Source organism: Ischnura elegans, chromosome 3, assembly GCF_921293095.1.
Source record: "Ischnura elegans chromosome 3, ioIscEleg1.1, whole genome shotgun sequence".
Taxonomy (NCBI): domain Eukaryota; kingdom Metazoa; phylum Arthropoda; class Insecta; order Odonata; family Coenagrionidae; genus Ischnura; species Ischnura elegans.
Genome location: NC_060248.1, coordinates 51435126 through 51461439, shown reverse-complemented (window position 1 = coordinate 51461439; position 26314 = coordinate 51435126). Strand labels below are relative to the sequence as shown.

Genomic DNA, 26314 nt, shown 5'->3' with positions numbered 1-26314 from the left:
CTGAAAGGGTTCTTTTCTATTGCCTTGAGATTCAAATATGCATCTCATTCCACAATTTCAGTCACTTTATCTAAGCGCTTTCTCTTTTGATGCCTTGTAGCCTACTGGGGCTTTCTTGATTCATTGATCTTTCGGGTTTTCACTGCATTGTTCGTCATAGGATGACGAAATTTTAACCGGGATTCCATTAGGTGGCATTTTGCATCTCCTTTGCACTGCAGTTTCTGACCCAGAAAAATCCCACGTTTTTTTTTTTATTCACATGTGCAAAAATTAATGTTTTTCGATGTTCTAGGAAAATTATTCAACTGAAAATAAGCACGAAGAAAACCAAGATCTCAGTATGCAGCAGAAGAGAAGAAGTCAAGACCAACATTAAAATAGGGAGGCAAAAACTGATAGAGGTGGATGAATTCTGTTATTTGGGAAGCAAGATAACTAGTGACGGGAGAAGCAAGAAAGAAATTATCAGCAGAATAGCCCAGGCGAAGAGAGCATTCCACCAAAAGAGAGACCTGCTTAAAGCGGGAAACTTAAATATGGAAGTAAAGAAACAATTTATAAGAACCTACATCTGGAGTATGCTCCTATATGGAAGTGAGGCATGGACAATGACCGCAGCGGAGAAAGCAAGGATAGAGGCCTTTGAAATGTGGTGCTACAGAAGAATGATGAAAATCAAATGGATCGACCAAGTTAGTAACGAGGAAGTCCTAAGAAGGGCAGGAGAGAAGAGAAGCCTCATGAAAACCTTAATAAGAAGACGGAACAACCTTATAGGCCACATCTTGAGACATGATGGCCTGATGAAGACAATCGTCGAAGGACAAGTGGAAGGCAAGAATGGAAAAGGAAGACCTCGAACAAAATATATGGAACAAGTAAAGAAGGATGTGAAAGAGAAGAAATACGTAGTTGTGAAAAGATTAGCTGATAGGAGAACTGAGTGGAGAGCTGCGTCAAACCAATCCTAGGATTGTTGACCAGTGATGATGATGATGAGGAAAATTATTTCATCTTAACACCGATGTATACGTATCTACTAAATACATTTGTGAACGCCGTGAATGTAATCAGAAAATTTGCAAATGTGCTAAGAGAGTAAAGAAATACATTCCCGGAGACCGAATTTGCAGTGTATCAATTTATTGCTGCCTTTTTTTTATCATTTTTTTCTCTAATATATATGTTTTTAATCAAGAAAACTGCAGCAAACAACGTGCTTTGAAATGCGCCTAGTTCTTTAAAACACATGACGAATTACTTTTTAACTATGCAAGTGAGGCGTTTTTATTTCACAAAAAATTCTTTTAGGTGTAATTAAAACTTTTTGCAAATTTCAATTTTTTCCTAATACTATATCTAACTGTAAAGTATAATCAGAACACTTCTACAATCGTTCGGTAAAAATATGGAGTGAAAACGAATGAAAGAACGCAAGAAAAGGGCGAATAGTCAATTTACCACTGGCGGTCATTACAGGTATGTGGCTTACCCTGGTCATTCTAGTGTTAAAGCATTTCTTATCTGTGTAGTTCATGAAATTTTGATGCATAAGAAACTTGCTACAAGCATTGATTTAAAAGGCCTAGAGATAATTTGGGCAATTTGGGTTTCTTAACTACTAAGCCAATAATTTCTTTGTGAATAATGGATTTTTCCGTTTCTCGCATGTTAGTATTGCATCCATTAGGCATATTTATTGTCACACTTATTGTAGTGCGCCAGAATAACATCTTACATAACTCTTCAAAGTATAAAATAGTCCACCTGGATACTGTTTGTTGATTTCTTGTTTGCTGTGACAACCATGAAAAAAGGACAATTACTTTTGGAGTAAAGGCAGGAATTTGGTTATGGAGCCTATCAAAGACTGGAACTTTTTCCTGCAGAATTCAAGGAGGGATTTTGATGCAACATTACATCAAAAGTTCCCAACAAATATCTCTGTCAAGGATTTTGAATTTCGGAGAACCTTGGGTACAGGTTCATTTGGGAGAGTAAAATTGGTGAAGTGGCTAAAAAATGACAAGTATTATGCTATGAAGATTTTGGAGAAAGGAAAGGTTGTGAAGGCTAGACAGTTAGAACACACATTGAACGAAAAAAAGATTTTACAATCCATAAAATTCCCCTTCATAGTGCACATGGAGTTTGGATTCATGAACAATGATTATGTTTTTTTTGTGATGCCATTTGTGTGTGGAGGAGAACTTTTCTCTCACATTCGTCGCTTTGGTAAGTTTGAAGAAAGTCAAACAAAGTTTTATGCGGGTCAAGCTATCTTGGCCCTGGAATACTTGCATTACTTAGATATTGTGTACAGGGACCTTAAACCCGAAAATATATTAATAACTGAGAATGGCTACTTAAAGTTGACTGATCTTGGTTTCTGTAAAAGAATTTCTGGTCGAACATGGACATTATGTGGTACCCCTGAGTATTTAGCCCCTGAGGTGATTCTATCCAAGGGATATGGAAAATCGGTGGACTGGTGGTCAATGGGAGTTCTTATTTTTGAAATGTCTTCTGGTCGTGCACCATTTACTGCTTCTGATCCAATGAAAATATATGAGAAAATAGTCGCTGGAAAATACAAAATGGAATCTTACTTTAGCCCTGATTTAAGGGATTTGTTGAGACATTTACTTCAGACTGATTTGACAAGGAGGTTTGGGAACTTGAAGAAAGGAGTCAATGACATTAAAGAACACAGGTTTGCACTATTATGATTTTTCGTATTACTCCAATATTTATGTTCTTCACTTCAAACAAAGTTTTAACCAACTAAAATTTAAACACTGAATACTTAAAGTAGATAGACTTGCAACCCAATGTTAAAGTATAAGTCTCAGTAAATATTTTGCATTAATGTAAACCTTGGAATGTGAGCAGGTAGCCTCTCAAGATAGAAGGAGTTAAGCTGGGTGGGAGGAGGATTTTGCAAGGGGCTTGGATCAAGTCCAAATCCTCTGTATATATCTGTTTAGCTTTCTTGTTATGGTATGGTGGGCTGAAGTTAAGACAATCTGTAAAACCTCGAGAAAGAAATAAAATTTCACCGTATCGATTATTTGTACATTATCACGGAATCAAAAAGTTATCCAATAGAATTGATAAGTATACATTTTAATGTCACAGGTTCTTCCAGACTCTAGATTGGATAGGTTTGGTCAATCAAAAGATAGCAGCACCATTTATCCCTCGAATTAAGGGTGAAGGAGATCCTGGTAATTTTGAAGTATATCCAGAAGAACCTATTAAGGAATCACCTGTTGAGCAATATCCAAAAGAGTTTTCAGAGTTCTAATGAATAATTTGGAATATATGAAAGATGGAAGATAAAGGACGCTATGATAATGCATATCCTGGCTTTTCTTATTACTTGCTTACTTGAAAATCAAAAATATATTGTTGCTGATCTGCTAATAATATTGTTATAACATGTTCTATAATTTTATTTTGTAAAGTACCTATTTCACCACTGTGTATTATATGATTTTATCAGTGCCTAGTGAATATAATAAGGTTAAAACATTGATATGTCTCTTGCCTCATTGTAAACTTGCTTGTACTGTGAAATGCAAAGTAAGTGTTGTGCCATGTGACTGAATTACTGTTACAATAAGGACTATTTTTTGAAGAATGTGCACATCTTAATACTTATAAATTGCATTTAAAATTAAGTAACAAATGGGCAATTTGCCTAAATAAGATAAATAAAAAGAAAAAAGTACTATTCTCTTTGAATTTTACAATCCTGTTCTCATACTTCAAATAAACTAACAAAACTGGAGTCGTGAATCATGTATATTTCTCATGAGATACGACAAAATCGATACCATTGATACAGGGATGTTTAACTATACTTAAGAATTCATAAGTACAAGTTTTGCATATATGATCATAATGCCTATCCAGGTGCATAGCTTTTAGGGGCTTCAGCCTTTCCCAAATTTTTAATCCCATTGTTGCAACCACCCCATGCATCTGTTAAGAGACAAAACAGCTCTAGCTCAGCTGTCTCAAGACAGCTCTTGATAATGATGTGTAGGCATTGAAACCGGTCGAGGAAGAATAAAAAAGTGTGGAAAAATACTACTGTTTCAATTATCACTATCCATGGACTTCCACAAAGTCAACTTGTCTACAATCAGTTTGCATCTGTTGAGGATACCGCCAGCCCAGGGGCATGTATCTTCCCCATTTTTCAATACATATAAGTGAGTAAGTTTCATAATTTCTGCCAGCAATGACCTATGAATTTAACTTTCAGTATTGGGAAAACAAAATATGCTGCTGACTAATTGAAATGACAATGTTTTCCAATGCATGTGAATGCACAGTGAAATACTGTATAGGTAGGGTGACCAGACATTCAGGTTTATCCAGACATATCCTCCTTTTTAGATTTCATCCACTGTCCGGGCAGATTTTTTAAGAATCGGAAAATATCCTCCTTATTAAAAATTATGATTATTTATACATGGTAAATCTATTATTGGCCATTCAGAATTTTCAAAATTTCTGAATATTTATGCAGCAAAGCAGGGCACAATGCAAATGCAGAAAATGGTATTTTATCTCAGTGGACTACTGACTTGTGAGAGAAACATATTAAACATTGCTTCAGTAAAAATTTATAAGAGTTCTGAGTTAAGAATCCAAAAATTCCTTTAAAAAATTAGATCCACAGAAAAATATACAAAATTATGATGCTAATGAAATTTTATTGTTCTCAAATTTTCGTTATTTTTCAAGTGTCCTACTTTTTCTCCCTTTATCCTCCTTTTTCAAAGGATGCTGTCCACTTTTTCAGCTTTCGGCATCTGATAACCCTATGTATAAACAACCCGCATACCCCCAAGGCACCCTCCAGGAGGTGGCTGCTATTTCTGCCTGTCTACTCAAAACTACTTCCATTTGTTTAAGATTTAATGTCATCATGATAGAATTTCTTAGCATGGCTGTTTGTAGGAGTAAATTTTATCATCATCAGTCAGCAATCCGAAGATTGGTTTGATGCTGCTATCCACTTAATTCTCCTATGCACACTTACATATTTCTTCCTTTTTACATCCTTTATTATGTATTCTATGAGTCTTATGCGAGACCTTCCTCTGCTGTTTTTCCTTTCCAGCTGTCCTTCAACGATTATTTTCATCAGACTATGTGTCTCATGAAGTGACCAATTAACATGTCCCATATTTTTCTAAAGGTTTTCAAAAGACCTCCATCCATGGATATTGGCAACAGCAGCAACAGGAAGAAATCAGACCGAGGTGATCGGCCTGTTTGTTTACTAATGCTACAGCCTAGCGGTGAGCGAAACGGGTTGAATATTCTCTTGGCATTTCTGAGATCTTGGTTGGACAAATGAAATTTCTTCTTTCTTGCTCTTTAAAGTTCATGCAATATAAGTTTGCCCATCAATTTGAATCCAGAAATGTGTCTTCTGAATTCCTTTCATAGGGGTAGTTTTGTCTGACCATTCTTCTATATTTTGCTGGCGGAATTATTCAACTTCCTCTTTGGGCAACATGTTCAGGTTTATTGATTTGTATGACCACCATTTTTGTAAACTCCTTGGCATTCTGAATAGCAGCTGTATTTGGGCTGGACAGATTATGTTTTGTTGCATGAAGCTTCAGCAGGCCTTCTACAAACCATACAAACTTCGGAAGAGTTATCTACAACATTTTCAAGGCCAAATGTCTGTAAGTCGAGTCCCCCCTTTCCAGGGTAGTAAACAGGACTAACACTATTCTCTGTCGCTGACTGATTCAGGATATGTAGTTCTTCCTCTGCAGTTACAAAAGCTGTATCACACACAACATGAGAGGCTTCTTGTTCACTTATTGTCATTTTTGATAATGTGCTAAAGCATTTAGAACACAAAAAGTCACTACTAGAAACATTTTCCCTTTGAAACAGGATCTTAAAATGAGTCTTGTCTTTTTGCTAGTCTCATATATCACCCTTTTATGTATAAGTAAATTGTCAGCACACTTCACTCTCCTATGGCCTCAGTCTGAAGGCATTTCAAATACGTATGAGGCATTTCATACATTTCGAATATCTGTTTGCGGGCGGGACGATTCGCACTTCTCCTTATGACGGTATGACAATCGTAAATATGAACAAGTGAGTGAGGCGAAACGCCTTAATACGAATTAATGGAAAAAGTTCAAAGAGGGAAGGGGTGATAGGCATAAACATATGCACCATGTAAATTTACCTATACCAGCATAATACGTTAATATTACCTTCTTACTTCATTCTTCTTGACCCCAATGAATTGGTTTCAGTTGTCATAGTTTTCAATTGCCTCGTTCTTCTCATTGGAGACTAATAGGGTAGTTTCCTTCATCAAAGAAAACGAAAGGCATTGATTGCGATTCGTTACCCACCATTAGTGTATTCATAATTCACAAATTATTTCGTTTTTGAAATACCGGTTTAGACGAATGGCAAGGGCCAAATTTTATCCTCATTTGAAAAAGGCCAGATTGGCGCCCATGCGATTCCACTCCGCATGACGTCACAGGGACCTAGTTTCTATACGAGTAGATAGGAGTTATACATCGTCTGAGGTTACCAATGCATGCATGAGGCACAGAGCTCAGGGAAACATGTCTTAATAATCACCTATTAAAACTGGCTAAGGTCGGAAAGTTTTCTTCGTTTTATAAGGTATTAATAAACCTTTTTTAAGCCATGCGCTACCATTCAGCAAGGTACTCAGCTATCCGCTAGCATCCTGCGACGTATCAGAGCTAAGCCTCGCCTCAAGGTCACCTCACCGGGTGGGAGGGGGAACCAGAAATACGACGTACGGAGATATTTCCCGGCATGCATACTTAAGCGTCGCGTTTTCGCGCGCTTGAAAATTTTCACTTTTCATTTAATCGCGAAAAATAGATGTCATTTAAAAATCTAAAAGCGCGAAATACGTACTCCAGGAGTAATAATCTTTCGATTAAGGCAATAAAAAAATAATAGGAAACCACCCTATTCCTGTTGGCAAACCTCTTGGGTTCTGAATTTTATAGAGGAGATTATTTGCATAGAATTTTTTTTTTTCATTTAATAAAAATATTTCTGATAGTATGTTTTTGACTATACTCTAATGACATGATTCAATTTTTACCATGCCTGAGTCTTTTCATTGGTTTTAAATAGGTAGTGTTTGCTTTTGTATTTGTGATGGGTTTTTGTAGAAGGTAACTATGTTGTTGAATCTTTTTGGTAATGGGTATTCCTACTGTTGGAATATTATTTCCGTTTACCTGTATCTAATGTTGTGTTACTTTCGTATATTTATTCAGCTTTGATACTTTACCTTTTTATAAACATGTCAACATATGTATTAGTGAAGAAGTGAAATAAATGTTTTAAAATATTTTTGGATTATTTATTTATGTACTATCCCTTCCACTGTGGCGGCAGTTGCTATTCCTTAGTCTTTCTGCATTAGTGTTCAACGAAGAGATGGAAATAGTGGAGTATGAATTTAAGAAAAACGACCAGAAGCGTACGCTATTCGAACAAGCGCGGTTTTGAATCTCCCACGCTACGGTGGCGACAATCGGCAATGCGTTGCCGGCGAGAGTTACCCACCCCGCTTTTCCCCTCTGTCCGACCCCTCTCACCCTCAATCGACTCGCCGTGGAAACGCTTAGCCGCGTGAGCACAAAAACTTCACGATGCAGTGCAAACTTTTTGTGTTATTTATATTTATTTTTGCTGTACGCGATGCATCTTTTGAAGACATAAGTGATGAAATAGATCCCATTAATACCCTTGTTTGGGGGCCAGGACTTAAACCTAGTCAAATCGTGATGCCAGCGCGATATTTCTACATTCACGGCGTGAATTCCAAGCTACAGAGGTAGGTAATCGTATTTAATAAGGACTCATGAGTTGTAGCGTGCTTTTCTTTTGTGTATTTATGTTTATTACTTGCCAGGCTGAATAAATCGCCAGGGAATGTGTTTTCCGTCGAGATCACCGGGGATTCGGAGGATAAAACATGTAGAGCATGGGTGAACATATTGGATAGAAAAGATGGTAGCTTTATCGTTAGGTACAAAGTTTTCAGTTCATGCGACAATTTCCAGATACATATAAGATACAAAGGCTTAAAGGTAGCCGGGTCTCCTTACTCTGCAATTGGTACGTAAGAAAGTTTTTGTTCATTACTGGCACCTAGTTTTAAATTAAAATAAAACAGTGGTTACTATTGTTGCCTCTTGCAGGATTGGTTCATGCCGATGAATGTGACTGTCCTGTGAGAAATTTTGACTCGTGGTATGATCGATATGGATGTGGGGCAGAAGAAATGAAACACATGTACTCATCAATTATAAGTGACCTGAAACCCTTTAAAGCTGTCAATTTTACGGATTCTCGTCGACGTATTCGCGATAAATTTAACCAGCCGGGAAGTGTCAGCATTTGCAATTATGTTGTGAAAAGTAACAAGGTAATATACGCTTTTGTATGCCGCTAACCTCTGATGAAATATGGCTGTGCAATGACGATCCTGTGTACTACTTTCATTGATTGTATTGAGCTCCATGTCACAAAGCCATTAAGATGATGGAAATGAGATAGCTGAAAATCATTTTGTTTGTGGTGTTTTCCCCCTTGAAGTTTGTTACGTACCTTGTTTTTTTGTGGGAAGAACTTCATCGTTTGGGTGCGTCGTAAGCAGTTAAAATCTATGACCTCATCATAAAAGCAACTGGGCACAAAATTGAGAAAGTGGAAAATAATTATTTTGGTTGTTGACCGGAGAAGAAATAGAGGGCTGCAGTGTATCAATTTTAGAATTGTAATACTATGAATCAACAACAGGGGAAAATGGATGCAATTGTAAGGATGTCAGGAAGATTCCAAGGAGTTGGAACAGAGGGAGGGAGAGAATAGAATTTATGAATAGAATGATAGGGATTACATCTTACTTTGAAATTGAGATGGAAGTTCAATGTGGTTTGGGTGAGCAAGCCAAGGTAATTCACAAAGTGCTCCTTGAAAACCTACTCTTCCTGGTGGAATACCTTAAGCAATGATATGAAATGCAATTCCTTAAGCCCCTTCAGTTTCCACCCCTGGTATCGAAGATGTTAAATCATATAGCTGAAAATGTTAAATATTTTGACTTCAAGGGATGGATTATTAATTATTAACTTTAACTTTATGCTGATTCCTCTGTTGCTACCATTAATATTCATCCCAAAATCTTGTTACCTTTACTATAATTTTGTATGGATAATTTTATATCTACTATGTAGTTGAATTTCATCCCTTTGCTTTATTATGTGGTGTAATAATTATTTTCTCTGTTGTAACAGGTTTACCGAAAATGCTATGGACAATATGTTGGATTTAAAACCTTTGTGGATGAAATATTGCTTTCTCTTTCTCGAAAAGTAAAACTTCCTGATATAGAATTTTATGTCAATCTTGGTGATTGGCCCTTAATAAGGAAGGAAAAATTAGATTCAAAAGATGCTATTATACCCATGTTTTCTTGGTGTGGTTCCAAAGACACCCACGATATCATCATGCCTACATACGACCTCACGGAAGCCACTCTTGAGTGCATGGGAAGGTGATCACATTTTCTCTCCGGGGCTTATCTTCTTCTCCTTAGGCATTTACTTTCAAGTATATATTCCCATTTATTGTAGTTATTATGCTCTCTATTGATTTTTTTCTTCGCTTTTACCTTGACAGAGTTACATTAGACATGCTTTCCATCCAGGGAAATGTTGAGCTGCCTTGGGAAGAAAGAATTGAGAAAGGATTTTGGCGTGGGCGTGATTCTCGTATGGAGCGACTAAACTTGGTAGCCATGTCCCGAAAAAGACCTGATCTTCTAAATGCATCACTCACCAACTTCTTCTTCTTTCGAGATCAGGAGGAAGTCTACGGACCCAAAGAGCCTCATGTTTCTTTCTTCAAATTTTTTGATGTAAGTATTTAATAATACAGTAGACTCCCGATTATCTGGGCTAATGATGGGGAGGGACGGTGCAGATAATAAAAGAACACGGATAACCCAAACTGTCTCTTAAATATCTTGCAATGTTCATAATTTACGTAAAACAAACATTATATTATTATTTATGCAGTTGTTTTTGGAGTGCTTCCCGGACTCAATGAGAGCTTTCTTCACCAGTTCACGATCTTTTTAGTGGCGATAACATGGTTGTACTCATATAATTAATGCTCCATTTGAGGCCTGGTTTCGAAAACCACACATTCGTGGCTTTGTGATCACGGGTACAGAAAAGTGGTTTGCACGAATGCTTCAAAGCCACTGCTCGACGTCCGAAACTGCATTGTCAGGCACCACGCAGCACAGTCCCGTCTCACACAAGTTTCCCGGGCTGCAACTGCTGCTGGACGTGTTTCCGTGATCATGGAGCGTGTTTGCGCACTGTGAGGCTTGGAAAACACGAACACGGTGCTCCCATGAATGCAGCTAGCGCGCGATCGCTTCCGTTTCACGAAGGGGATTCTAAATGAAACGATAAGTGCGGTGTATCCTAACATAATTGCAGTAATTCCAATGATTTGGCCTCCAATTTTATTTTTTTATGAAGATCACAGAAAAAATTGAGCGAGAGTGAAAATCATGCACGGATAATCCGCAACCTGGTTAAACCGCAGCCAGATAATCGGGAGTCTGCTGTATCTGAAATAGTGAAGAGCTTTATTGATGAAAAGTTTGAATAAGCTTTTCACAGGTTCCGAGTTGTCCCAGTAGGTAACTGCATGGTCACATGAATGATTTTCTTTCAAGCAGCCTTAATTAGACTTCACATTTGCCTTTGTCCCTCCTCCATGCCTCAACACAGTGGCGGCTGGTAATTTATCTAGGGTGTGCATTACAGCAGATATAGGATGATTTAATTATATTATGTTAATACTAATCCTTGAGCATCATATTTCGTCGTTATAGAATACATAGCAAGCAAAACATATCACTGGTATATTCTACCCTCAAAATTGCATGAACAGAAATAATATTAGCATGCATGAAAATAATTATTCTAAACACACCTTTACAAGTGACGGTAGGTGAAATTCATTCTCCTTTCCTTACACCCTATGAGGAAGTAGTGTAGAAAACGGCCATACAGATGGCTCTGTAGACGGACTATAGGATCCTGGGGGCAGGTAGTGTAGGTGGCGGCTACACAACTACACTACCTGCGAGTCACTCACCAAAAATATGCGCGTGCGCACTCGCATGGTTTTGAGTCTGCTCCCATCACCCATTTGAACTGTGCATACCCCCCCCGCTTACTTCGTCCCGCCAGAGCACCCACAAGCGATTGCATAGACTGAAAATGTGCCCGGCGCGATGCAACGATGCCACGGGACCGCACACTTGTAGAGCGGTGAATTCGAAAAGGAGATAGCTGTAGTGTTCGGAGATTCATGTTTCTTGCATATGCAGACAGGATTTTTATCCTTCTCGTTGCAAAGGAATAGTTTTCTTTTATAATTCATTCATCATTGGGTGTGCACTTGCTAACATGCGTATATACACGCGCCGCCACTGCCTCAACAGTATATCTGTATTGCATTAATTGCATAATTTATGTTATAATTTTAGCTAATTAGCTGGTAGAAATTTTTTTCCTATGATGATGGAAGGTTTTTTCAATTAATCGCGCAATCAGCCTGAATTGTTTTTCTGAGGATTTGCTGATGACTTCGACATCATATTTCTACAGTGTTTGACTTTGTTAATCACATTGCAGTGCGTTGCTGTTTTTAGTTCAGTTCCTCTGCAAATTCTGGGCTAAAATTTTTGAAGGGTGTAGGGCTTGCACTCAATAAATTTTCAAAACTGTGTTAAATTGCATGTAATTATATATACAGTTGATTCCAGTTATTGGGACTTGTGCACTTTGCTCCAATTAAGCGGCTGCCCCAATTAGGCGAACTATATACGGGCATAAACAAACGTTGAAATGATAGAAAGAAGACTGAAGAATGTTTATTATGCAACATAAGTTTATTAATCTATTAATTTGATTAATAAATCATCGAGTTTAGTTCATTTATTATCATTTTTAAGAATTATAACAATTTAGTTAAAAATATTTTTCACAGCCTCAGGCCACGCTAAATGAATGTCTTTTACTGAGCCCTATTGAAGAAAAGTCTTTTCCTCTTGCGGATAGTATAATAGCAAGAGCTTTCAAAATAGGGCAAGAATAGGAAAATTTGTGAAAAATAAGAATAAATCAAAGGAGGGAAATAAAAAAAAATAGTATTCTGAAAACAAAAAAATTTAATTTCGTTAGGAGTATAGAGTCTATGTCACCGACTCATGGCCCAATAAAGCGGCATGCTGTCCCAATTAAGCGGAGAATACTCTGGGATATTCCTCTATTGGGTTCTTTTCTTCAAGATCTGCCCCAATTAAGTGGCTGCCCCAAGTAACCGGTGGACCCATTGAACTGAATCTACTGTATAAAACAAAGTCAAAAATTGTGTTATTTACACCATTTATAACTTGAGAACGACTGTACAGATTTGAATGATACTTGGTTTTTTGAATTTGTCTCAGCCCTGAATAACAGATTAAACCTTAAAATATAGTATAAGCCATGAAAAAATTAATCTTAATCTTATGGGCTTTATTTTAGTGGTTGGTAAGACTGCAAAAGCTGTCAAGTTAGTCAAAACTAGATGATTTTTTGTATTTATCAATTTAATTACTTAGCTACAATTCAAGCTAAGCTTTAACTATATTTAAAACATTATAAGAGTTAAAACACATTAAATGTATTAAAATAATATTAAAATGATTTAATTGAAGCTAAGCCCAGCTCAAGTTGAGTCGTCAACAATCATGTGACTATGTGTAATGACCATGTTCCTGTCAACAAATCAAGCAGATCGATTTCATTACCTCGGAATTTTAGAAATTTTGTTTTATTGAAAGATGAGCTCATGAAAAAAGTGTTCCCAAACATGATTGATAGCCACAAAAATCACAATTGGTGAGTGTGCGAGCCATTTTGATGGCTACGAACGAAGATTAGATCACTTAAATTTTGTAATTCAGGATCAAATTTTGGGTACTCTGCACTCACTCAACTCTATTGACTACGTAACAATTGAGTATAAAGTAACCAACTATCTATCTGAATGTTTTAACTTCTTGGATGTACCTGGCTTAACACCCTGCAATATACAGCTGAAGATAGGCTCAGTGGACCTGATGCTCAAAATCAAAAAGATTTTTCCATAGATTAAGGCAGAGGGCTAAATTCCAGTTAGAAATGCAAATTTTGGGTGAACAGCCGTCTCCTTAATCTGGTTGCCTCTGAATATGAACTCAGATGGCCAAGGGGTCTGAATGGGAAGAGGTCAGGTTTTGTGTTCGCTTACAGTTCCCTAATATGTACGACTACTTTATTTTCCGACACCTTAATATTCCCATTATACTCAACTAAACTTTTCCTTTCTCTCCTTAAATCCTTACCTTTCTCAGCTTTGCTTATCTTTTCCTTCACTATACTCTCTCCGTCTATCCTAAGTCTTCCTCTCTCGCCATCACACCGTAGTTTTGATGTATCCTAAATATGAATGAAAAAAAAAACCGCTGGACTAACAATTTATTATTGTTATGGTGTCATGATGGTTTAAAACCTATTAGAGTATAATAAAAAACATCAATTGTCATAGGCAGTGATTGTAAGATAATTATGATTTTTTAAAGCTTCATTCTATTTCTCCTTTCAGTATAAATATCAAGTAACTCTAGATGGCACAGTTGCAGCATACCGCTTGCCATATCTTCTTGCTGGTGGATCCCTTGTGCTAAAACAGGATTCTGATTATTACGAGCATTTCTATCCTCATCTGAAACCTGGGGTACATTATCTCCCAGTCAAGTCAGACCTCTCTGATTTAATCACACAAATTGAGTGGGCCAAAAATCATGACTTGGAGGCCAAAAGAATTGGTGAAGCAGGAAGGGTGTTTGCTGATAAGAATTTAACTCCACAAAGTATACTTTGCTATCATGCCACCCTCTATAAGGTAAGTTTTGTTGCTTTTCTTTGTGCTACTCTTTAGAATTTAAACTTTGATTGTAATCTTTGTCGGCTTTATCCTATGTTAACTCAATGAGCCATGATTGCATCATAGCTATTTTTGTCAAAGAGACATGTACTGTACATCACTCATGGTGTTAGTGGATTGTTCAATCTGGTGGTTCATGCTGCCAGACATACAATTCCACGAGACAGCTTGTTGGCATGGGTAGTTCAACATTGCGGAGGCTAAAGCCTGAAATTTAAATACTTGAGTGTCACCATAGGCAGTATAAACCAGGGTTCCCACTCAACCGTGAAAACCTTAAAACCGTGAATTTCGTCTACCGTGAAAAAACCTGGAAAAAGCCGTGAATTTCGCCATGAAACCTTAAAAATATCTCAATCTTGATAATAATACTACGATTGACTGATCAAATTCGATATGTTAATCATGTTTCATGGTCAGGCACGCGCAGACTCTTACTCTACGCATTCCTCTACACACGAATATTCGAAGTGTAGCAATTGGTCCGTACTATATGACGGCACATTGATCGATATTTTCCATTTTAATGGCGGAAGTCTGATATTTTGTATAAGCGTTTCAATTTCAGTGATAGCTTGGGATAGGCTTGTATTCGAAAAAAGACGAATGAAATAACTTGCATTTCTAATAGACCAGAATGAACAATTTACGAAAATCATCTGATTTGTAACTCGAAGTTCGGTTCCCACACAAAATTAGGGCACATGCCATAAGCTTCGAAATATGAGTTTGCCATTGGAATTTTACTTAAGGAAATATTTCTACGGCAAATAGGCTTTCAATTTATGGAAATAGCTCTCAATAGACTACGCTCACCTCGTTTGAATTTATGTGAATAATAAAGTAAAAGTGAAAATAACACACTTCAACAGGTATTTATTTTGTCTTTATATATTTAAAACCAAGTGCATTATACAGTGGAACCCCGATCTATCGTTCCTGCATTTTCCCGCATTCATCGTTCGCCGTTCCTGGTCCCAAATAAAGTTCCATAAAGGCAATGTAATTTTTTCCCGCATCCATCATTCTCCAAAGTATCGTTTTCCCGCATTGATCGTTTGAAGATCGCGGTCCCGTCGTTTTCCCGCATCCATCGTTTGACAAAAATTAGGCGAAGTGTTTACAACGTGTTATTTGTGGCTAGTAAAGGAGGACAACCCCAGGAGATTGAATTACTATAGGGAGAAGCTGAGTGCCGTGGGATAGTCACATTAGCGCATTTCCCAAGATCCGCTATCCCCTTCCATTCAGCACTCGCCTACTGAAGCTTACCTCTTCTCCGAAACAAAAAAAAAGTCCCAGCCCGTCCAGGGATCATATTACGAAAACCTTAGCTTCGAAAAAAATATCAAGTTACATGAGAACAATAGAAACGTGTTCCGTGCCCCCTCCTCCCTTTTCTCACCCACTGACCTTTTTCAGCCTACCTGCTTCAAAGTTCCCAGTTTCTGGAGGTCAACTGCTGCATGAATCACCAATTAGCCCAAAAAGTGTCTAACAATGAATTTCGGCAATTGGCATTATACTGATATTAGATTGAAATATTTGGAAAGTGCACGTGATTCTACAAAGAATGAGACCAAACACGACATATTTCTAATGTTATTTAGGCATTTAAAACAAGGAAATAGTTTGAAAAATACAATGGTGATTTCTGGCGAAACTTGATATCCTCGTAGCTGAGCTTCTCGGCAGTTAATGCGGCATTTTTCCGAAAACAGGATATCAGGTTATTATCAGTTATCAATTTACAAGTTATACTATAAGTCTTACTTGTCAGAGTTACGGAAGGGATATTTTCTCAGGATATTTTGTTTCTCCCTACTAACAATTGGAATTAATCCACTCATCTGGCGCTACGCTAATTAGAAAAGAATGTGTAAGTTGCCTTCTCTTTACGACAAAAAATTTCATGGTGTAGTCATATGTTTATGCTTCAACCCTGCAGTATGTTCTGCGTAAGACATACGCGATAGCATCAGTTGCGAACTTCACCTCACCTACTTTCCAGGGTGGGTTGCCTTCAAACTATCGAGTGTTGTCCGTGTGGGTTTAATAAAGTAAGGTTTCATTTTTATTAGTTTTATTTTTATCCGTTTTCGGACCATCGCCCTTCCGAATAAACAAGTGAGTACTTTAAAATATGGACTGAAAATAATTTAATAAGAAGAAAAGCATTCGGGATACAAGCGCGTGAATATTGGAGAATGCCTCGGGCTGTCCGCTAGCACATGACGGTAGGGGTGGGGGTAGAGCGAGCTACCAGGTGAAAACAAGAAGTGGGAAGAAGCCGAGGCTCAGGCGGGCGTGCCGCTGACGATTAACGTAACATTGTTCACGCTTTACACATGGCCTAAATTACATGAAAAATATATTTATTATACAGGAACATTACAAATAATTGACTATTTTTGGCCTATATGATCTATCTCACAACCAATCACTGCACCGGCGAAAGCGGTTGTTTTGGCATAACATGCACACTGCTCTTGTGAATACGTGTACTGGAAATGGCGTTTCATGGATTTTTACATCAGAGAGAAATCCATGATAGCAGGGTAAATGCCGAGTGGAGAGCAAACATTTTTAGTGAGGTGGCGTGTTCCTTTAGGATGTGTGAAAGAGATATTATTCGAATCAACAATATGACCTAAGTGTCTCGATGAAGTACTAGTATTCCTGTAATTGGCTAAAATCTTCTTTGAATCCTTAACAAATATAATTGCGCGCCAAAATCCTGCATTTCCTGGGACATAGGCAACCTGTCCAAACATTCCCACACCGATCGTTTTCCTGCAATCATCGTTTTTTTCGCCCATCCCCCTGAAAAACAATAGATCGAGGTTCCACTGTAATTACAGTGGAACTTGGTTATAACGTCATCAAAGGGACCAGAAGATTTGTAACGTTATATCCGAGTGACGTTATCAAAAAAGCAGCCTTAAATCTGAGTGAATACAATACAATACAGCGTGCCTGTGTCAGTGACCTTGTAGAATGTAGGGGTGGGAAGGGATAAGACCCAGGTATGCGGGACAGCCCCCGCTCCCTCCAGACACCAATTAAACAAAAGAGTTGCATCCCGTCACCAGCTCAACGTCCAGCTTGTGACCTGTTTTTGCTTTTGATGTTTCTACACGTGGTTTCTATGAACTTTGGGACATAATACAATCACACTACCACTTTTGCAACCTAAGAATTGCAAAATTTTTGACGCTATACCCGAGCGTCGCAATATTTGATGACAATATAAACGGGGTTTCGTACAACATAAAATGTTCAATTTTGGCTGGTCTGTATAAAATGTGATGTTAAACCCGAGTTGACGTTACAGCCGATGCCGTTATAACCAAGTTCCACTGTATATGAAATTAATGTTTTTATTGCGTTCTATTAACAATTTCAATAAATATTTTCCGCGATCTCAGAAAGATTGGGTATGGGAAATTTGGTTACTGTGCGGTAATAACAACGTGCGCAAAAAACAATCTCTCGGCGAGGAATAAAAAAAGGACTTCAGGTGTTCAGACGGAAGAAGGTCCTAAGGGCATTCGCGTATTAAAGGAGGCCATGGTATTCATGCATCCGGGCAAGAGCGCGGTTGGGTTGGGCCTTTAGTTGGCCCTGAATTTTCCAAACATTGACTTCATAAAAGATATCACTTTTCATTGCTGCGTATACATTCACGGCGTATGTCGCGTATGTTAATTTTTAGTTAATATACGGCCGGTGATTGTCCTATTGTTGACTTTAAACGGACCATGAATTTGACATTGAGACCATGAAAACCTGAAAAAACCGTGAAAACTTGAAAAAAAAAACGTGAAAACCTGGAAAAAGCCGTGAATTTCATTATCTTGGTAGAGTGGGAACCCTGAAAAACTTATGTTAGGGCATTCATAGATTTGGCTTTCTCTCAGTTGAGTAGATACTGGGCTATTATCAATGGAATATCAACCAATATCAAGTTCTTACTATGAAATATGTATCGACCAATGAATATGTCACATTGCTTCTTACATTACATATTTTAGGACCAATATAAGTTAATTATGTACAAAGCTTTTATGGTAATGGACCTTAAGGTTATCAATAGTAAATGTATTAGTCGTACATTTTTCATAAAATGTGATAATTAGCACTTATATTCGAATAAGAATTTTAAAAATTTTATGTACAGTCGAACCTTGATAAGTAAGAATTCAAGGGACTGGCATTTCTTTCCCATTTTCTTTTCTGATTTACCCAATTTCTTCCTTACAAAGGTTAGGAGAGTTCAGGAAATCCGCATTTATATACTTATTATGCATGTAATAATTTATGCACTTTAAATTATCCCATCTATATACAGCCCTTGTGGTGACTGACTCATGGATACAAATTCCCGACCACTTCTAGAAGTGCTGGAGAGCTGAAATTTGGCACGCGTACGGGGAACCCGAAATGATCCGGAGGAAAAATCCGAAAACCGGAAGTTTCCGCCACGTGTCGTCGCTAGGACGACAAAATGGCCGAAATCGGGCTTTTTCCGGTGACCGTCTTTCGGTTTTTATTTTACTGCGCGCGAACCGTGCGTGCCACACGAGTCGTTAATGCATTTTTTGAAAGCTGATGAACGTAGGCACGTAATTAAGTAAATTTATTAGTTTCCATTTGAGAAAAATACAGCTAAAATGGCGTCCAAAAATTGATTTTTCGAAACAAATATCAAACTTTCCCCTCCCCTCGACTTAATTTAAGGTGTTGGATAACGAAAATGATTATTATATATGCTCATCACTTTGTCTACGAAATGTAGGTAACAATTTTCTTACATCGTGCTTGGTTACTCAGAAAAAAATTAAAGTATTCCGAAAATCACCGAAAACTACGATTTCCAAAAGATTAACACAAGGTTTTGTCAATTTTTGACCGACTGATTTCTTTCAAACTTTGTAGTTACATACAACTATGAATTGTCTTTCAGAAAACATAAACATCTAGTAAATGATTTAATGGATTGGAACGCGAAAAAATAAAAATGGCGGGCACTACTCACTTTTTTAGGGGACTGGTTTCCTTTTTTTTTGTATTACTCCTGAAATATGGAGTTCATAGGGCACACTACTGTTAGATATGACAGCAAATGAATGTGACCATATGGTATCGTCATATTTAAACCCCCCGAAACCCTCTAAAAATTAAAATTTGCATATAAGTAGCCTTTTCGGGTATTTTTCGTCACGATTCCGCCACTATCCCATGCCTTGCCACTCATCACTATGGTATTGACGTCGACGACTGATGACCCCTGATAGGACAAACCTATAAACCCCCGGTAAACCCACATACACCCCCCTAAAAATAAAATTTTGCATATTAATCTACTTTTTGGGTACTTTTCGTGAGTTTACCACCGCCCCCAACGATTCATCCCCACGGAAATTATTTGAACGGATGGTGACCACCTGGAATACACACATAAACCCCCGGAATCCCCCTGAAATACCCCCCAAATGTAAAATGTGCCATTAAGGCTCCCATTTGGGAACTTCTCTCAAACATTACGCCCCACTTCCCGTCCCCTCTGAGCTCTAGATCCGGAATATTTGGTGAGGGCGACTCACCGTGAACCATACGGGAAAAATACCAGAAAACCCCCGATCACCTCCTGGAACATCACCAAAAAAAATCCTCAATCCCAAGGCGGCGAAGCCGCCCCAGAACGAGGAACGGCGAAGCCGTTCCTAGGAGTAACTGGCGTAGGCGAGGAGGAGCTTCAGTAACCCTCGGGCGGCGAAGCCGCCCCGATGTCCAAGCGGCGCAGAAGCTGTGGACTCCCCTCAAACGAAAAACGGTGAAACAGCTCCGAAATGCCTTCGCCCTCTGGGCGGCTATGGCGACCTTAGACGAGGAACGGCGAAGCCGTTCCGAGTATTAAGCGGGGAATCCCCGGGGGGGCACACTGAACCCCTGGGCGGCGAAGCCGCCCTTCAGCGAGGAACGCGAAGCCGTTCCGAGGAATGAGTGGGGCGCCTCCCTACCCCCTGGCCGGCGAAGCCGGCCCCTAGCTGAGGTGAGATTATTCGAACTTAAAAAGTCTTCGAGCGAACACAAATATAGACGGCGAAGCCGGAACCGGGGTTTTTAAGGGGCGGAGCCCCTTAACGAGCGCGCGGAGCGTGCGAGTTTATTATATATATTCAAATAAATATGTTGATGTCCTCTGAGATTCTCTTGCGGCATAATTAATATGATTTTTGTTCTTGTTTCTGTCATCAAAAATAGATTGTTACTGTTTTGAAACAACTCTACTACAACAGCATGTCTCGATTTACTGGATTCGAAGATGTAACAATGTAGACTATGAAATTTTCTGCAAAAAATATCACACTCTTTCTCTCTTAACGTATGTGTATTAGGAATTGATAGAGTCATGAAGAATGTGTTACATTCAAGTCAACGTTAACTAATACGTTTACAAATCTAAAGTTTGAGTGTGACATACCTTTCCTGTCATTCTGTATGGAGTCGGGTAGAGTGCACTCATTTCCTTACCTTACGTCAGATAAAAAATCTCTCTATTATTGAGGTTCCTAGATTCTCACACTTAGAGGCTTTCAAGGGTAATAATGTCGGGACCTGGCAATGAGTCCCATCTATAGAGGTTTCTCACTAATTGAGGTTTGACTGTATATGAAATGATAAAATTACTTTGTACTTTCGACAAAATTTTTAATGGGAGGGCATTAAAAATTTTGTGGAAAGTAGTAGGTGATTTTATTTTATCATGTACAACTTCCACAAAGTTAATTCACCAACCATCAACTTCATGTACAGTGAGTCCTCGTTCTATGTCACCCCGTTTAACGTCATTTCGCGATAATGTCAGGAAAATTTTGAGACCGTCATTCGTTTATCGCACCTATGCTTCGCGATAACATCAAGTCTTTTAAATTTCGCGCGAAAAAAAGGCGAAGCGGCGGGCGTTGCAGGTTGTTCGTTTTGTGGGCGGTAATACAGTCAGTCTAAGCAAAGTGTAAAACGGTGTGTTTATTCTTAATTGCGATTACGGTTTTAGCAAAAATTTCTGAAAAATGAATTCTTGCGTAAGTGCGCAAGGTTTTACTTGACAATGGTTTTCAGGAACCTAAAAAGTGATTTCAAGGCATTTTTCCGTGTAGAACTCTGAGTTTTTGTCGTCACTTTTTTCGCCGAGTTCACATTAATTTTGGTTCCTGTAACTGCGACGATGTTTCAGCGATGATGATGTCCAGGCGACGCTCGCCCGGGCAACCACCATAGTGAAGCCGAAAAGCAAATGCTGGAAGATACAAAAATGGAGAAGGATTTACGTCACTGCTGCTATTGACGTCGATAAAGACAGGAACTCGTATTTATGCGGTAGTTTGGCATTCCCTCCGTAAAAAATGCCCCAGATATGATACACTAACATTTTTATCGCGTAGGAATTGTGAGGTCTAGGAGCCAATATTCACTTTTTACATTGTCTCTTATGGGATATTATGCTTCGATTAACGTCATTTCGTTTATCGTCACATTTTTCAGGAACGGTAAGTGACGTTAAACGAGGACTCACTGTATATGAAATCTTTTTAAATACAATACATTGTCATTAAATATACATAGTCATAAATATTATAGACTGTGGATGCATGACACAGCAAATTGAAATCACCAGAGAGTCAGTTCATCCTATCAATATTCATAAAATCTAATAGATTTAGTTTTGAGGAGCAAGCATTTATTGGCTCTATTGTGTGCTAAGAGTGAGATGATGACATGACAGACAAAATGGAGTGAAGAACTGCTCCAAGTCCCTACATTAACTGTAGCACCATCAAGTTTTGGCACTGTGCTACAACATTAGGCTCAATACTGGAAGTGAATTTTCTATGTTGGGCCTGATAACATCTCTCAGGGACGAAACTGATGGTATTGAAGTTATTTGCATGAATTTTGTGATGGTTTTCATTCAGTAGTAGGTATTATAAAAAAGAAAAATAGTATTATAAATGTGGATGGGGGAAGGTAGGAGGTAAATAATATTAAACTGCATGATTTGATGCCTTAATGAACTAGTTGTTTATGGTCGAAAAGGAATATTTTTGGATTTATTTATACTTTGATTTATGCAGGTATTTTTTAGTGGTTATGTATAATAATGTTGGTCATATCTAGTGAAAATTGTTTGTTTAGTTCTTGATAACATTGTTTTCAATCCTTTTTTCCAGGAATGGAGTAAAAGACTGGTGAGTCCTGTCAAAGTTCTCAAAGGACGGGATCAGGTGACTCAAAAGGAGCAAGTATCAAAACTGATCAAGTGTGATTGTTCTACTAAAAAAAGTATTGAGAGTAACAGAACTTCACGACCCAAGGATGAAGTGGACAGCAGCAGAGGGAGAGATGAACTTTGACTCTGGAAATCTCTGTCCTCTTTATAGGCAAATGACTCCTATTATAGTTTGTTGTCTTAGTGCAATATTTTTAACACTACACATAAAGTTTCTCTAAGTGGTGATTGGGCCCAATACATGAGTAAGTAGTGTGTAGGAAGAAACACTAATGGAATCTCACAAGGCTGAGCTACTGTAATAGGCAGACTAATCATTTTGTATTATGGTTTTTCATTGTTCTCCTTGTTATCTCATCATTTATTTGTAATTACGATAGAAATTATTTTTGTGAGGGCTTTTTTGTGAAAGAAAAGGTGGTGAAACCTTAATGCACGTAATATGTGATATTTATAAGAATTACTGTAGTATAGCTCTCACAAAAGAACTGGGTGCAGTCCTGCATGAAAATGAGGGTGGGTAGCAGTGGAAGGGATTATGGGAAAGGAAGGAGGGGAAGATCACAAGGCATAGAGAGAGGGATCAGGGTCAGTTTAAACAGAAAGCAAAGTACGTGGCTGCATAGAGTGCCAAGAAAAACGGAGCACCTAAGTGCTGGTGAAAGGAAACATGTATAAGTTCACGCTGATATTTAAGTCTCGACCCTTATTCCTAAAGTATCTGTATTAATTTTGAAATGTATCCAGAGAGAATACCCACTACAGTTGAGGACCTCAAATCCAGAATCAATCCTTGCCAATCCAGCAGTCACAGGGATGGTAAAAACACCAATATTCTGTGAAATTCAAATCCTGTTATTTAGGGCTTCTCTCTGCTGCACTTATTCCTATCAGATCGCACACCTGCATGTATCCATATCTCTCTTTACCTGACAGACTTTGACAATATACCTACTACTTAATTAACACCGTTTCACTTAAGCACTTTATATTTTGAGTCCCTGTTTTGTTTTAATGAACTATGGTTCTACATTAATGCTCTCGGTAATTCCACAATGCACAGCAATCGTTACGACCCGTGTGATCCGTACCTCAATTACAATAGTATTCTGCTGCTAGTTTGTTTCTGAACTGAAAGGGACTTGTGAGAAACTTATAACTAAATATTGCCAATAATAAATTTTATGAAAGAAGAAAAAATTTTAAAACATTTTGATCAAGGCTTTTGCAATTACTTAATAAAGTAATTCATCAATTGGTGAGTCTTTCGATTACATTCTGTGCCTTTTCAATTAAATTATGCTTAGTGTTAAAGTTTGAACGCTGTATTCAATGATGAATAGTGAGAATTAGTGATACTAAGCTGCCTATAAAGGAATACTATACCGCTTAGCATGATGTTAGAAGCCTTGATCTGTCTTGACTTGATGATGACTCCCTCACGGCTCTTGCTTTTTAAAAATGGCCATATGCTTTTTCTCTGAATCTTTCCTACTACGTTTGTTTTTTTATTGCTTACAGTCAAAGAATCCAGGATAAGGTATGCATGTAATTACCGTCAAGTCGTCTTTCACAAAAGTTTTGTTGTACGTTTGTTACTGATAATGTAATGGTTGATTTTTTTATCAGAGGATTTGTTTTGCTATTTTTCTAAGCATTTAAAGACACTATTGTATTGTTGAATAATGATTTGAAGTTCGTATTTATTGCAGTAAGATCGCATGTATGAAAATACAGTATGTGTAACTAATCATGTGGCTTGAGGTGAAGCTTATTGCTCAATATGTAGCTGTTATAATTCACTCATATTTGTTGGCAAAATGGCTAAAAAATTGAGTGAAAACAATGGATATGTGACGTTTTATAATTTCATCAGTGATATTATCAGCATTATATTATTTTCAATGTAAAATTATTAAAATTTCTTTTGTGTGACTTGCGATGGTAACACCGCAGGTATGAGTTCCATAACATGTCTTTTTTGGATATTGACTCAATTAGTGCTGTTTCAATTAGCACTCAATTATGAAATGAATTGAGAGCGTTAATTGAGTATTGAGTCAATTATCCTCACTCACAATTCCTTGTCCTTGATAAATAAAAGCCTAAACTGAATAAACCATTGGAAACAAAAACAGAATATTACTACACCAATGTAGAATCCAAAATGGAGGCTGTATTATGTAATATCGTTCCAAAGCAATGTCTTTATACAATATTTTTGATATGTTTTTGTTCAACTCTAGGGATCATGGTAATGTGGCAAATTTCTACATTTTTGTATTATGTACTTCCAATACTGCCATTTAGTCACAATGTGACTCATGAATATTTATTATTTTTTGTTCTTATTTGTAAGTACTTGAATAAAAAGTGTGGCACACATTTGGATTAAAAGGCATTTTGAATCTCTTTGAATGGGAACTTAAAATTTGTCTATTTTAGAAAATACTCTACCAACCTTTTGTTGATTTAAGACTTCTCCAGTGTTCTGCTCAAAAGTACACATCTCTCTTCAACAATAACTATTCAAGAGACTTTATCTTTGTATACCTTTATATTTTAAAAGGTATTTACAATTTCAAGAAATGTTTTTTAAGAGTTAAATTGTAATGATTATTGAAATTAAATTTGAGTAATAAGTTGAAATTGATGCTTTTACTAGTGATATGCTTTCATGAGAATTATCCCATTATCAGTACATTCTTCTTTCTTTTTATTTTTAGATGTAGTCATAAATTTTACTCTGGTCGAGTCTGACAGAGACAAAGTCAAAACCTACAAGTACTCATCAAGGACGAACATTTCATAGACAAAAAGTCATCTACCCATGCCTGTACTCAAATGCAGTCCCCTTCAATGTGTATTGCATGGTTGAAAGAGCTTAGCCTTTTTAACTTCATTTAATACATTTGGAGGATTCTTGAGAAAATTATATTTCATCACAGGAAGTTTAGCACTTAAGTAAGACTTTCATTCCATTCATTGTTCCCATGTGAATGATACACTGTAAACGAATTTTTAAGGAGTGCACAAGCTATAAGAAAACTAATTTGAGAGGATAAAATTATGATTTTATAAAATAGAAAACTTTTAAATGAAAATATTCCTAACATTGGCGTAACTAGGAATATGCTTAGAGGGGAGATGATAGAGCTTGGGGGCCACCCCACTCCTAGGCAACGGGGAAATTTTTGAAAAATGACATGGTTGAAAATGCATTTTACGGCATTAATAAATGTTAAAAATTAATTTTAATCTTTAACTTTTGGCAGATGCAGTTATTACGTCATTTTTGACCTCTAATTTTAGTAACTTTGCCTCGAGCAATATTCATGAAAATTGGCATACTTATGGGTAAAGGCCCTAAGTTTTGTCTAGCGTAAACAGAATTTTACAATTTTGACCTCATATTGTGGGTTCAAATCAAAATTTTGAATTTGTCTTATGGGGTTTCAATGTTAAAAAATTGGGATAGAAAAAAATCTGAATTTCATTGACCAAGTTGTCAATTCTTAGGTTTCCTGACACAAGAAAATGGAAAATGACACTTTTATTTACAGAAATTCAATTGTTGACCCAGCATGTTCATCTTTCTTCACTAGTTCACAAAGAAGCCTTTTACCCTTCATTACACCCATAAACCCTATTCTCTTCCTCCTCTTTGCAGGTTACATAAAGACACTCCCCCCTAAAGAGTCAGTTTTCAAGGATCTTTTGATTATGCTCCATGTTTCCTGGTGAGAGTATGGTGATAAGTTTCCATACTGTTTTTTGTTTGACATCATCTGTAACATGTGGACTTTTGTCTGGCTTATACCCTTCAACCTATCTGGCATGGGTGGCCCTGTAGGGAATTATACCCACCAGCTCATTTCTAGGGCCTTGGCTGGATTTTCTATA

General features: G+C 37.5%; 2 protein-coding genes across 2 annotated transcripts; both read left to right on the top strand.

Moving 5' to 3' along the window:
- Positions 1-1186: 1186 nt before the first annotated feature.
- LOC124155769 (cAMP-dependent protein kinase catalytic subunit beta-like) lies at positions 1187-3736 on the top strand. The gene is made up of 2 exons (XM_046529857.1): positions 1187-2716; positions 3142-3736. Exons 1-2 carry the CDS (start codon positions 1857-1859, stop codon positions 3308-3310), a joined length of 1029 nt encoding a protein of 342 aa, XP_046385813.1. The 5' UTR covers positions 1187-1856; the 3' UTR covers positions 3311-3736.
- A 3941-nt stretch (positions 3737-7677) lies between these two features.
- Positions 7678-24812, top strand: LOC124155768 (protein O-glucosyltransferase 2-like). The gene is made up of 7 exons (XM_046529856.1): positions 7678-7891; positions 7970-8175; positions 8259-8485; positions 9357-9616; positions 9742-9979; positions 13777-14076; positions 22353-24812. The coding sequence occupies exons 1-7, from the start codon at positions 7707-7709 to the stop codon at positions 22533-22535; spliced, it is 1599 nt and encodes a 532-aa protein (XP_046385812.1). The 5' UTR covers positions 7678-7706; the 3' UTR covers positions 22536-24812.
- The last annotated feature ends 1502 nt before the right edge of the window (positions 24813-26314 follow it).

Coding starts and splice junctions, on each gene's coding strand:
- LOC124155769 (XM_046529857.1), top strand. CDS start 1,857: ATGGAGCCTATCAAAGACTGGAACTTTTTCCTGCAGAATTCAAGGAGG. Junction 2,717..3,141: donor AATGACATTAAAGAACACAG/GTTTGCACTATT, acceptor TTAATGTCACAG/GTTCTTCCAGACTCTAGATT.
- LOC124155768 (XM_046529856.1), top strand. CDS start 7,707: ATGCAGTGCAAACTTTTTGTGTTATTTATATTTATTTTTGCTGTACGC. Junction 8,486..9,356: donor ATGTTGTGAAAAGTAACAAG/GTAATATACGCT, acceptor CTGTTGTAACAG/GTTTACCGAAAATGCTATGG. Junction 14,077..22,352: donor ATCATGCCACCCTCTATAAG/GTAAGTTTTGTT, acceptor CCTTTTTTCCAG/GAATGGAGTAAAAGACTGGT.